This window comes from Morus notabilis, unplaced genomic scaffold (genome assembly GCF_000414095.1).
Source record: "Morus notabilis unplaced genomic scaffold, ASM41409v2 Scaffold165, whole genome shotgun sequence".
Lineage (NCBI taxonomy): Eukaryota > Viridiplantae > Streptophyta > Magnoliopsida > Rosales > Moraceae > Morus > Morus notabilis.
The window spans coordinates 96,087-108,596 of record NW_010363979.1 but is presented as its reverse complement, the minus strand read 5'-3'; the positions used below and the strand labels follow the sequence as shown (position 1 = coordinate 108,596).

Below are 12,510 nucleotides of genomic sequence, written 5' to 3'. Positions count from 1 at the left end.
TAGAATTGTAAATCACTATTAATTCTCCCTTTCCCTTTTCATGGGAAGTACATCCAAGATTTATTGTTTTTTTAAGTGATTTTAACTTAAATCTTAAATATATCTGAATTTACTAAAGGAATGAAAAAAAAGCAAGAAAATAGTAAAATTAGAAAATCAAAAATCAAAAGATTTATTAATTTCTATACTACAATTTCCCTTTCATAAATCTATTATTCACTACATTCCGAAGTATTTATACAAAATGACCACTTTTGTGCTCCATGTTTAGAATATGTTTTTAAATTAATAATATTATTAATATGTCGATTAAACCGTTATTGAGATAATATTATTTTAAATATACCCATTTTTTATGGGTGGTTATAGGTAGTTAACAAATGAGAAAAATGTCATTTTAAGTTATTTTACAAATTTATGTGCAAATATCCACAAGTGTTTATTTTTTCATCTTTTACGCCCACACGTATATGTAATTAACTCCATTTCGAAACGAGTGTCTATAAGAAGCCCATCAATTCCTCTAGCCCATTGGATGCCAGGCCCAAGCCCATTGGAGGCCAGGCCCAAGCCCATTGGTCATCGTTAGAGATTCTAGTAATTTTCTAGCAGCCGAATGCGAAACCTACTTTCGTTCGCCCACTGCGAAACTCTCCACAAGGCGGATTTGGTGGTCGACTTCTTCTTCTTCTTCTTCTTCAGAGGTAATCCATTTTCTTCTTTCTTTCAGCCTCATCTCTTGGAGTTTTCACGATCCATCTGTATCAGTAATCGGATCTGATATCGGGTTTTTCGTCAATTTCGGCATTGAAATGCATCGGATTTGAGTGCCCAGCGATCTGTTCTTCTTTTTGTTCATCAATTTTTGGAATACGAATTTTTTAGCTGTTTTTGGGAGTCGATAAAACTGGGGAAAGTAAATCGACTTGAAATCCTAGGGTGTTTTTTGTTAAAATTCATTGAACAGTTAGCCCTATTTCAATCGTCATTTATACACTTTTATAAGAAATTGTAAATAGAAATTGAAAATAACGTATAAATTTGTGCCCTTGATTTCAAATCTTTCTTCATGGATTTGGAAAAATGTAAAGGTGACTCTTCATTTCTGTTTTGATTAAAAGTCACTATACAAGTAAAATGGTAGATAATTTACATTTTTTTTTTGTTTTTCCTAAATTTCTAATCCTCATTTCTGGAACTAAATGTGGTATTCTATTTCTATTGCGTAAAGATAAATTTTAGGGCTTAGAGATAATTGGGTTTCTTATATACTGTTAATTGTTATAACTAATATGATTATGATAGCATTCGTAATATATTTTTATTGCTTGTATAAAGCAATTATATTGTATTGTATTCTGATATTTCGCCTTCTCCAATGCGGGCTTTAGAGACATTCTTGCTGATTTTCCTTGTGATTTTTGTTGCGCAGCTAGGTGATCAGGGAGCCTCATCGGTGCTGTGTTGTTTTCCTTTTGTCCAATCTCATTGATATGTAAGGATTATGTTCTGTTTGTTGGTTGCTATTAAATTTTATTCCCTGTTCTCTATGCCCTAATCTTTTATGTGTATATTTTCTGGTTGGGATTTTCGATTCGTATATAAGAACTTATTAAGACACTTAATTTTATATCTAACAGGTATAGTTTTCTTAATTAGATAACTGGTTTTTAAGGAATTGGGGTGGTTTTTAGTCGATTCTGGTTGTTTTAAGGTGGTTGATATCTTTACACTTTACTTTTCTTCTTTCTCATAGGATTACCTGTCCTCTTGATCTCTATTGTTTTCTTTTCGTTCCCTTTCTTTTAGTGAAGTTATGTTTCTTATCAACACACATAAAGCATGATTGATGAAAAAAGACTTTTGGAACTGTTTAAAACTTCTAGAAACCTCTAAACTAGACACAATACAAAGTGCGTGACTTTCTTTAAATCCTATGAGTTGATGAACTGTCCATGAAAATATAGGCTAGCACCTTTGATTATGGCGGTAGGTTTTCGGTTACCCTGTAAAACGAGATTAGAATTTAAAGTTGTTTAAGGGAATACAACATTGCCAACTGACTATTCAATGTTAGTGCATGCCTAAGATCTAGGTTACATGACACCTTTCTTGTAAGTTTCCGTGTTGTAGCAAGTGTTAAGAAAGAGTAAGTGAACTCTCTGTATGTGCAAAAAATCAATGATTAGGTCACTCGGGTGTCTAGTTTATCCTTCATCTAATCCCAAGTAGGCGAAGTCGATGCATCCATTGACTATGACTAAGTTGGTGTGTTCTCTCCAAACTTTGTTGCTTTTCCCACAATCTTCTAAATAGTTCTAACCTTTTATTATCTACTTGTGAAAATGAGATTAGTGCCTTGGAACTTGAGGGAGTCTTTCATTAAACTGCTTCTGCCTTTGGTTCGGTTGCTAATTTGAACATTACTCGTGTGAGTATGTTACTGAAGAAGGGATTGACAAGAATCATTTTTTGAACAAAGCATATCAGAAAACTGTTAGTTTATCCATGTGATGATGCACTGGTAACTTAATAAGAAATTAAGGACATAGCTAAATTAATATGTTCTACATTGTCTAATTTTGTGGTGAATGTTTAATGTTTATTGAGAGAATAGAGACTACGAAAAGAAAGAATATACATTCCTTCAATCCTAACGTTATACAGTTTGATGATTGGGGATGATTTTAGAGCATCGAGATGAAGTGTATGGAAGCAAAACATTTGGGCAGTAGGGGAGTTATAGGCATTGTAGATTAATAGTTAAAATAGTGTTTCAAGGACATGAATATCATTCTATATCTGGGAGTCAAAAGATGATAATCTACAGTGTGGTTCTTCATAACACACACACACACACACACACACATATATATATATTATAGGAAACTAACATTTTGTTGAAAAAATTTTAAAGTACAAAGATATGGCAGTAAGAGAGAAAAGGTGAATGAGAGATCTACCCAATAAGGAGAAAAGAGAAGATACAGAGAAAAACAAAGAAAGAGCATCCCAGAACTCAATAACACCTTGGAATGTACAAAATTACCAATAGTCCAATACCCAAATACTTAGACAAGAATATTTTCCCAACTAACAATATCAATGAGACTGAAAAATCCTTGAATGAAGAATCCGTTCATGCCCAAAGAGAAGCCAAAGAATTTTGCTTTTTTAAACAAATCTTCTTATAGTATCTCTCTCTCCTCATAACAATAAGTCTCGTAGTTTACAAGCTTTAAGGATAGTCTAGTGATCATTTCTCATTTCGTACTTGCTTTTATTATCTCTTATTCTCGATGTTATGCTTATTTTCCTTCATATTCTTATCCTTCAATTGTCCTCCATGGATTTAGGGCGGACGACGAGCCTGTTGACCCGAAGAAGTATCTTGAAGAGGCATGCAAGCCAAAGTGTGTGAAACCATTGCTTGAATACCAGGTATGCTTTGGTATCTTGGACTTCAAAGTAAATAATAGTGATTTTCTACATGTCTTTGCAAATGGCTGTTTTCATAGGGGGGTTTGCCGGTGTTTGCCATTGTATCAATTATTGTAACAACCAAATTTCCTTTAAATACACGTTTCTTCTTAGTTATATTTATTTATTTATTCCGAATATTTGTCTTGTGCTATTGAGTTTGTTGATCCTGTAATGGTCACGTTTTCCTTCTGTACGCAATTTGAAATTCGATTGCGAATAGATACGTAAATGTTGTTAATTTACACCTTTGTATAGGCATGTGTTAAAAGAATCCAAGGCGATGAAACTGGGCACAAGCACTGTACTGGACAATACTTTGATTACTGGGCTTGTGTTGACAAATGTGTAAGTATTATGTGTCAGCAGTCTGAGCTTTTCGTTGCACTGGTCTTGTCTTTCCTAATTCACTATGTCCTTGCGAATTGCGATGCAGGTGGCACCAAAACTGTTCGCAAAAGTCAAGTGATGAGGAGCTGAACTTTTTGTCACATTTGCTTTTCTCTTTTCAGTTTGAAGAAACTGTTTTCGGAACCGATGCTTTGTTCCCTCGCCTAGATTTGCTTGTATGGTTTTCTTCCAGAGAGGACTGCATTGTTTTTTTTTTGCCCTTTTTCCAACAATAGAGTTAAAGTTGATAAATTAATAAAAGCAAACCCTCGATATTAGCTCGACCATGGGAATATGTTTTTGCTTATTATTGTCCTCGTCATTATTATTATTATTATTGTCGTCGTCTTCGGAGAGCGTTGATCAAACAGAATACTTCAATAACCTAGTGGCGAGTGGTGAATGCTCGGCCCTCAAGTTCTGAACACGCTGTTCTGTTAAAAAAAAAAAAAAATACTGAACGTGCAGTTTTGAATTACCAAATCAAGTAGCTTAACGAGTCGTTTTAGCAGCAAAAAAAAAAAAAATAACTGAACGTGCAGTTTTGAATTACCAAATCAAGTAGCTTAACGAGTCGTTTTAGCAGCAATCGAGCAGTGTGTAATCGACTGTGGACTAGAGAGAGCACCATGCTTTAAACATGGACTATCAACCACGTGGATGCACATGATTGGGACTATCAACCTCGTGGATGCACATGACTTGGGTCAGACCGGCCCATCCCTTATAAATTTTCTGTCTTAAAATCTCGACCCGCCCGGTCTGAAGGTTAAAGTCAGGCCGGGCTCGAACCAATAGTCATGGGCCTCAGGACAGTCTATTTGGCCCATTCTAAATGTGTAGTTCTAGTTTATCCGAATTGATTACGTCTTAATAACCCTCAGGAATAAGATTTAGTAGTCAGCGTGTCATCACGTGATGGGCCAACATCTTGGTAGTTGCAATGTTAATTTGGTGCAATCTATTGGTGGTGACTGATAATTGAGTTGTGAGCAATCGATAATCAATTTTCTGTCTTCAAATCTCGACTCGCCCGGTCTGAAAGTTAAAGTCAAGCCGAGCTCGAACCAATAGTAGCGGGCCTCAGGACAGCCTATTTGGCCCATTCTAAACTTGTAGCTCTAGTTTATCCGAATTGATTACGTCTTAATAACCCTTAAAAATAAGATTTAGTAGTCAACGTGTCATCACGTGTTGGGCCAGCATCTTGGCCGTTGCAATGTTAATTTAGTGCAATCTACTGGTGGTGACTGATAATTGAGTTGTGAGCAGTCGATAATCAATTTTCTGTCTTAAAATCTCGACTTGCCCGATCTGAAGGTTAAAGTCAGGCCGGGCTCAAACCAACAGTGGCGGGCCTCAGGACAGCCTATTTGGCTCATTCTAAACTTATAGCTCTAGTTTATCTGAATTGATTTCGTCTTAATAACCATTAGGAATAAAATTTAGTAGTCAACGTGTCATCACGTGATGGGCCAGCATCTTGGTCGTTGCAATATTAATTTGGTGCAATCTATTGGTGGTGACTGATAATTGAGTTGTGAGCAGTCGATAATCAATTTTCTGTCTTAAAATCTCGACATGCCTGATCTGAAGGTTAAAGTCAGGCCGGGCTCGAACTAACAGTGGCGGGCCTCAGGACGGCCTATTTGGCCCATTCTAAACTTATAGTTCTAGTTTATCCGAATTGATTACGTCTTAATAACCCTCAGTAATAAAATTTAGTAGTCAACGTGTCATCACGTGATGGGCGCTGTTGCAATGTTAATTTGGTGCAATCTACTGGTGGTGAGGATTTCACTTCTTTCTTCCATATTCCTGATCCGGTGATGTGAGGAACTTCACTTGAATTCTTAATAGTGGCGATTCTTGCAAGAAAGTTTTTATCTAGAGATTTTGTTTAAGCATTTATTTCAGAACCTGCTCAAAGAGAGAATATTTGACACGGGTACTTTAAATTGGTTGAATGTGCAGAAAACAGTGTGTGCATACGTTCAATGTTTTTGATTTTCTAAAGGACACTGTTAGTAAAGTTCCCGACTTAGGTGGGTCTGATGCTGCTGGTGAGGATCGGTCCGTTGCCAAAAGAAGGTCCGTGAAATGTGAACTTTGATCTTCTTATTAGTGGCCTAAAAAGATCTGAGATTTGTCATAACTTGAAACGCATTAAAATTTATGATCTTTCAGGAAATTTGTTGATGGTGAGGACAATGATAGCGACGAGGAGTCCAAGAGGAATAAAATGGTAATGTTCCAAACTGTGACTATAGTACTCAGGTTTGCATAGGGCTCATCTTTCTGCTGTGTTGCAGTGTACAGAATTATACTGGTTCACTTCCTATAACTTTCTTTGACACTTTGAAACTCCAAAGGCTCATGAACTTGTCTCAATTTTGAGTCAAAAAGCAAACATGAACCAACTCAGTTTTCTAGTTTCTGGATCAAACGGTGAGAGACAAAAATACTTGAATCAATGGATTACAAAAGTGTCCATACATTGAACATATCAGTTTCTAATTTTTCCCGTCATTTGGGGTCGCTCAAAACCGCCAGTGCTTTCAAATTTATCTAAATTCCAAGTTTCTTCTTTTTGTTTTGATCAGACTGATATCCAATTGTTTTTATTTCTTGTTAATCCTTCTACCTTTACATACAGAACTGACTTTGTTTTAATGAAAAAAAAAAGAAATCAAAATGAGCAGCATGAGGCTGGCCATGTTAGTGGTAGTGGCAGTGGCAGAGGTAGAGGTCGCGGATGAGGTAGTCGAATGGTAGAGAGGGAGACAGCTACACATAATGACAAGTTTGAAGATGACGCAGACATTTCCATGCACAATGAGTTTAATGATCAAACCCCTGAAACCCCGGATCATAGGGAAGAGCCTTAAGGGCCAAAGGAGAATATTGCAGGTCAGCGAAATACCGAAGCTCCCATCCGAAATTTGGGCCCGTTTAGTTTGTTGATTCGAGTTGAGAGTAATTTTATGTGAGAATTTTTTACTGGAATAAAAAAGTTAGATGTTACTGTTTCTGACAAAACTCGAATTCTAAATTCAAATCAGGAGAATATTGCAGGTCAGCGAAATACCGAAGCTCCCATCCGAAATTTGAGCCCGTTTAGTTTGTTGATTCGAGTTGAGATGTAATTTTATATGAGAGTTTTTTACTGGAATAAAAAAGTTAGATGTTACTGTTTCTGACAAAACTCGAATTCTAAACTCAAATCAGTAAACGGGCCGACTTGAATGTGAGATTAGATGACAATGGGGACTCAACATCCCTATCAGCCGCTGCCCCTACTGGTTCATCTGCACAGAATGAAGCACGAGGAATACCCCGGTTGGTCTTTGGCCGATGTGGATAACATGGCCATTGATCCCTTACAACTGGCCAACTTAAATAGGAGATTGGACGAAGATGATGAAGATTACGATGAAGAAGGTTAATTGACCAAAGATTAGTGAAGCTAATGATGATAGTGAGTCGTGATGGCTGACCTCTTGTAGGTAAATAGTTCTTTTGTTGAAGACATAGTTGAGTAGAGATGTGAAGCAAAACTAGGTGCATTTGAACTCATCTTTCAAACGGAACCTAAGTTAGTCGTAAACGTGTCTTGTTTTTTTTTTTTTTTTTTCGTTTTAAAGTGACACTACAGGGTATACTTTTATATTTATCTCATTTATTATACTTACATTGTACATAATTAATTTTAAAATAATGTAATTTGCCACATTAAGCGGTAGTCAGATTACATTTCACAAAAAGAAAAAACAGTAATCAAAGTTTTGATAATATTTTAGCATGAATAATACTGGGGAACCAACTCTAATCTCAATTTTTTTTTACCAACTTACGTGGCATGAGTTTTTATTCTTTTATTGACAGTCATTTAAAAAATTATTACGTCAATTAATAGCAAGTTACTATATTAATAAAAAGATGAGAATTCTGTACTACATGAATTGGTACAAAATATATAGAATTAGAATTTGTGTCTCTAGCATCATTCATTTAGCACATAGTAAGTTATCATCTATTGATAAAGTAAGCTCATTAAAAAAAAAAAACAAATAAACAAACAAAAAATTGTATTCTATGAGCACTTAGTTGTAAACTAAAACAAAACAAAAAAAAAAAGAAAGATTGTATTCTATGAGCACTTAGTTGTAAACTAAAACAAAACAAAAAAAAAGAAAGAAAGAAAAGAAAACGGGGATCCATAACTTTTTGAACCTATTTGGCAAAAGTTGTGAAAAAGTTGTGTACTGTGCGAACGTTCTCTTCTCTGGGGTATGTATTGCAAAAAGTTGGTAAATGATTCAAGTCCTCATTGATTTTTGGCTTTATTTCATGGTTGGTGTTCTCCTCATCTAATTATCCTATTAGTTCGATCAAATTCCACTATCTTATGTACATATTTGGTCGAGAATTCTAACTGGTTTTCAAATATTTTTTTTTTTGTCCATATTGTTCATAATTTGCAGGTAATAACAAAACTAATAATTCGTAGAAGTTCACTGGTACATAATTTATAGTAAAAATATTAGCAAGTGGGTTTACCGTTTACCATCGCTAACCTTGATATGGGTAGAATAAATACTTCTTCAACTTGTAGGATAATAATTTCAGCGGAAAAAAAAAAAAAAAACATCGTAGAGTTATTTAAGAATAGAGCAATGTTAAGGACACCAATTAAAATTCTAATTCTTGTATACCAACTTATGTAGAATGTGAGTTGTCATTTTTTTATTAGTAGATGCAATCTCTCATTATTAATTGACATAACAATATTTTAAACACCTATTAATATACAAATAAGGGAAATAGTAGGAAATAAGCCAATATGAAAAGTTTAAGAAAGTATATAGGCCAACTTTTAGTTATAGAAATTAATAGGCCATAACTTGTCAGGTTATGGTTCATAACCAGATAAGTTATGGACAAACTTGTCAAGTTATAGTTCATAGACAAATAAGTTATGGACAAAAATTGGGAATAACTTATCAAGTTATGATTTATAACCAGACAAGTTATTGACGAAAACAATAATTTGGCCTATTTATTAACTTATGTAAACTATTGGTCTATTAATTTTAATTCATCTCAAATTTTGGCATATTTTCCTCTTTTTTCCTAAAAATAATAACTCATACGTTACATCAATTAATAAAAAAAATAAAATTTAAGTATGTGCCCCTAACATTATTCTTGAAGAATAACCATCATCCCAAACACATTTACGAAATGAATTTTTGTGTCCTAAGTTTACCAAATCCAATGGAATAATTGTTGTTTGGTACAGTCCAAGGTGCAAAATTTTGGGCCAAGCACAATTGAATAGACAATAGTGAAAAAGGCCCAAGGAAACCAAGAGCGTTGCCTTTGACGTCCGAGGAAATACGAACACGCATCTTAGAAAAGTCCCACATCTAAAGTTTATTAAAGAGACGAGCGATTTATATTAACGTTTGTGAAGCTCTTATGTCACGACCTTACTTGAACAGGATCTGTTCTATAGGCTCGTACTTCTGAATCCTTGAGTTTAAAGGAGACAGGAACCTCAACCTGGTGGATGAACTACGGCCGTGTGATCAGAGCGTGATTAACGGCGTGATGATTCACGGATCATCTCAGCTGTAGAGGATCGTTCTCAGATAGCTTCGCTGGCTGGGATGGTCACACGGTTGTCTGACAGGTTCGGTTTTTTTTTTTTTTTTTTCCCTTCTCTCTGTTTCCATTTTTTGTACTTTCTTCCCAGTTCTTTTGAAAGCTTATCCCATGAGATGAAGAAAAGAAACACCATTTTAGGCAACGTTAGATACTAGAATCTTTATGTTTTAGTTTGTTTTTTGAGATTGTTTTTTCTCGGGCATTATGAAAGTCATTGAATTTGTTCAACTGTTTCCAAATTTTATCAACAAAGTTTTTTAACTTTTCGGTGGTCAAATGTTTTCTGTGGTGTCTAATTTTTAATTTTAACTATTAATGTTCAATACCATTCATGCCCATTAAAAAGTCTCTCCTATCGGTAGCTATTGCAATTTGTTTTAGCGATTCTCTATCAGTTGAATAGAAAGCAACCTAAATTCATTCTAGTGAAATATTAAGGGACGTTTGGTTCATGAATTAGAATCATAAGTAACTTAAATTCATTCTAGTGAAACATTTTTTTTTTTTCCCTTCTCTCTGTTTCCATTTTTTGTACTTTCTTCCCAGTTCTTTTGAAAGCTTATCCCATGAGATGAAGAAAAGAAACACCATTTTAGGCAACGTTAGATACTAGAATCTTTATGTTTTAGTTTGTTTTTTGAGATTGTTTTTTCTCGGGCATTATGAAAGTCATTGAATTTGTTCAACTGTTTCCAAATTTTATCAACAAAGTTTTTTAACTTTTCGGTGGTCAAATGTTTTCTGTGGTGTCTAATTTTTAATTTTAACTATTAATGTTCAATACCATTCATGCCCATTAAAAAGTCTCTCCTATCGGTAGCTATTGCAATTTGTTTTAGCGATTCTCTATCAGTTGAATAGAAAGCAACCTAAATTCATTCTAGTGAAATATTAAGGGACGTTTGGTTCATGAATTAGAATCATAAGTAACTTAAATTCATTCTAGTGAAACATTTAGGGGACGTTTGGTTCATGAATTAGAATCATAAGTAACTTAAATTCATTCTAGTGAAACATTTAGGGGACGTTTGGTTCATGAATTAGAATCATAAGTAACTTAAATTCATTCTAGTGAAACATTTAGGGGACGTTTGGTTCATGAATTAGAATCATAAGTAACTTAAATTCATTCTAGTGAAACATTTAGGGGACGTTTGGTTCATGAATTAGAATCATAAGATTAAAATCATTTTCAATTTACATATATTTTTTGTGAGAAAAAATACTGTAGTGAGCCACAAATCATGATTCAAATCAGGGACCGAATCCCCCTTCCAAACGTCTCCTAATAAAGACGCCAAATGAGATCCTGACTTAAACATGATTTGTTCCATAAGCTCGTTCCTGTGTATCCTTGAGTTCTAAGGACACGGGAACCTCAACCTGGTGGATGTCTCATGACCATGCGATCAAAGCGTGATTAACGGCTTGATGATCACACGGTTGTCCGATGGGTTCCCCTTTTTTTTTTTTTTTTTTCCATTTTATGTATTTTTCCCAGTTCTTTTGAAAGCTATCCCATTAGCATCAATCAAGCAAACGTTGCATACTATTTTTTCAATTTAAGATTTGTTTGACAACTCGTAATCAATTGTCTAGTATTATATGGAATTTAATATGCAAAAATCAACATGATACAGTGCCATACAAACTTACTATAAGACGTGAAACAGTAGACGAATCTTTAAACTATATAATTGCGTTTTGCAACCTTCACTGGTTTAACAAGTTCAATTTATCTTTGGCGCCAAAAAAAAAAGTTATATCTCTCTTTCGTTTTCCAGACGGCCTATTTGGTCCATTCTAAATTTGTAGCTCTAGTTTATCCGAATTAATTACGTCTTAATAGCCCTCTGGAATAAGATTTAGTAGTCAACATGTCATCACGTGATGGGCCAGCATCTTGGCCGTTGCAATGTTAATTTGGTGCAATCTATTGGTGGTGACTGATAATTGAGTTGTGAGTAGTCGATAATCAATTTTCTGTCTTAAAATCTCGACCTGCCTGATCTGAAGGTTAAAGTCAGGCCGGGCTCGAACCAACAGTGGCGGGCCTCAAAACAGCCTATTTGGCCAATTCTAAACTTGTAGCTCTAGTTTATCCGAATTGATTACGTCTTAATAACCTCAGGAATAAGATTAAGTAGTCAACATGTCATCACGTGATGGACCAGCATCTTGGCCGTTGCAATGTTAATTTGGTGCAATCTACTACTGATAATTGAGTTGTGAGCAGTTGATAATCAAACATTCAATAATCGAGCATCGATTGTTCGGTCAAATTTGTCATAGACAGATTGTTCCTACAGACAATCGCTACCTATTACAACGTCATGTACTAAAATAGATATCAAAATCGAACAAGTTGGCTAACGTAATCTTCATTTAAATAACAACGGAAATAGGAGTATTATTGCACTTGCCCCATTTATACGAGCCTTCCTCCTCCCACTCTCCATATTCAATAACGATTATTGTTGGAAAAGGAAAGAAACTGTTAAAAAATTTAGAGAGAAAATCGAAATGACAGTTGACTTTTTTGTGATGAAAAATTCTAAAAATAAGTATATAAAAAAACCAAGATTAAACTACAAATGAAACTTTAATTTGTTTTTTAAGAGCAAAAATTTATAAGTCTAATAGCTAGCGTATAAATTAGTAAATATATAAGGCCATTATTAACCGTTCGTGTGATAATTAAAGAGACAAAAACAATTAACTAATCAAAGTCAATGAAATTCGGATGGTGAAGTGTAGCACTCGATCAGTCACGGGACGCAAAAGATTGAATCTGAACCCTTAATGAGTCTAGTACGAATTCAAGTATCAACCTTATAGAATGGAATATAAGTATGAATTCAAGTATCAACCTTATGGAATGGAATATAAGTACGAATTCAAGTATCAACCTTATGGAATGGAATATAATTAGTACAAATTCAAGTATCAACCCTATGGAATGGAATATAA

The 12,510-nt window shown here is 34.6% G+C and overlaps 1 protein-coding gene and 1 non-coding gene across 2 annotated transcripts; both read left to right on the top strand.

The window, feature by feature from the left end:
* Positions 1-630: 630 nt before the first annotated feature.
* Positions 631-4,155, top strand: LOC21406886 (cytochrome b-c1 complex subunit 6). Its single transcript, XM_024170419.1, has 5 exons — positions 631-704; positions 1,433-1,495; positions 3,357-3,441; positions 3,739-3,828; positions 3,917-4,155. Coding segments are annotated over exons 2-5 (210 nt in total). The 5' UTR covers positions 631-704; positions 1,433-1,493; the 3' UTR covers positions 3,950-4,155.
* Positions 4,156-9,356: 5,201 nt separating this feature from the next.
* On the top strand, positions 9,357-9,568 carry LOC21411182. The gene has a single exon (XR_002902850.1). It is a non-coding gene; the product is annotated as a small nucleolar RNA U3 (small nucleolar RNA).
* The last annotated feature ends 2,942 nt before the right edge of the window (positions 9,569-12,510 follow it).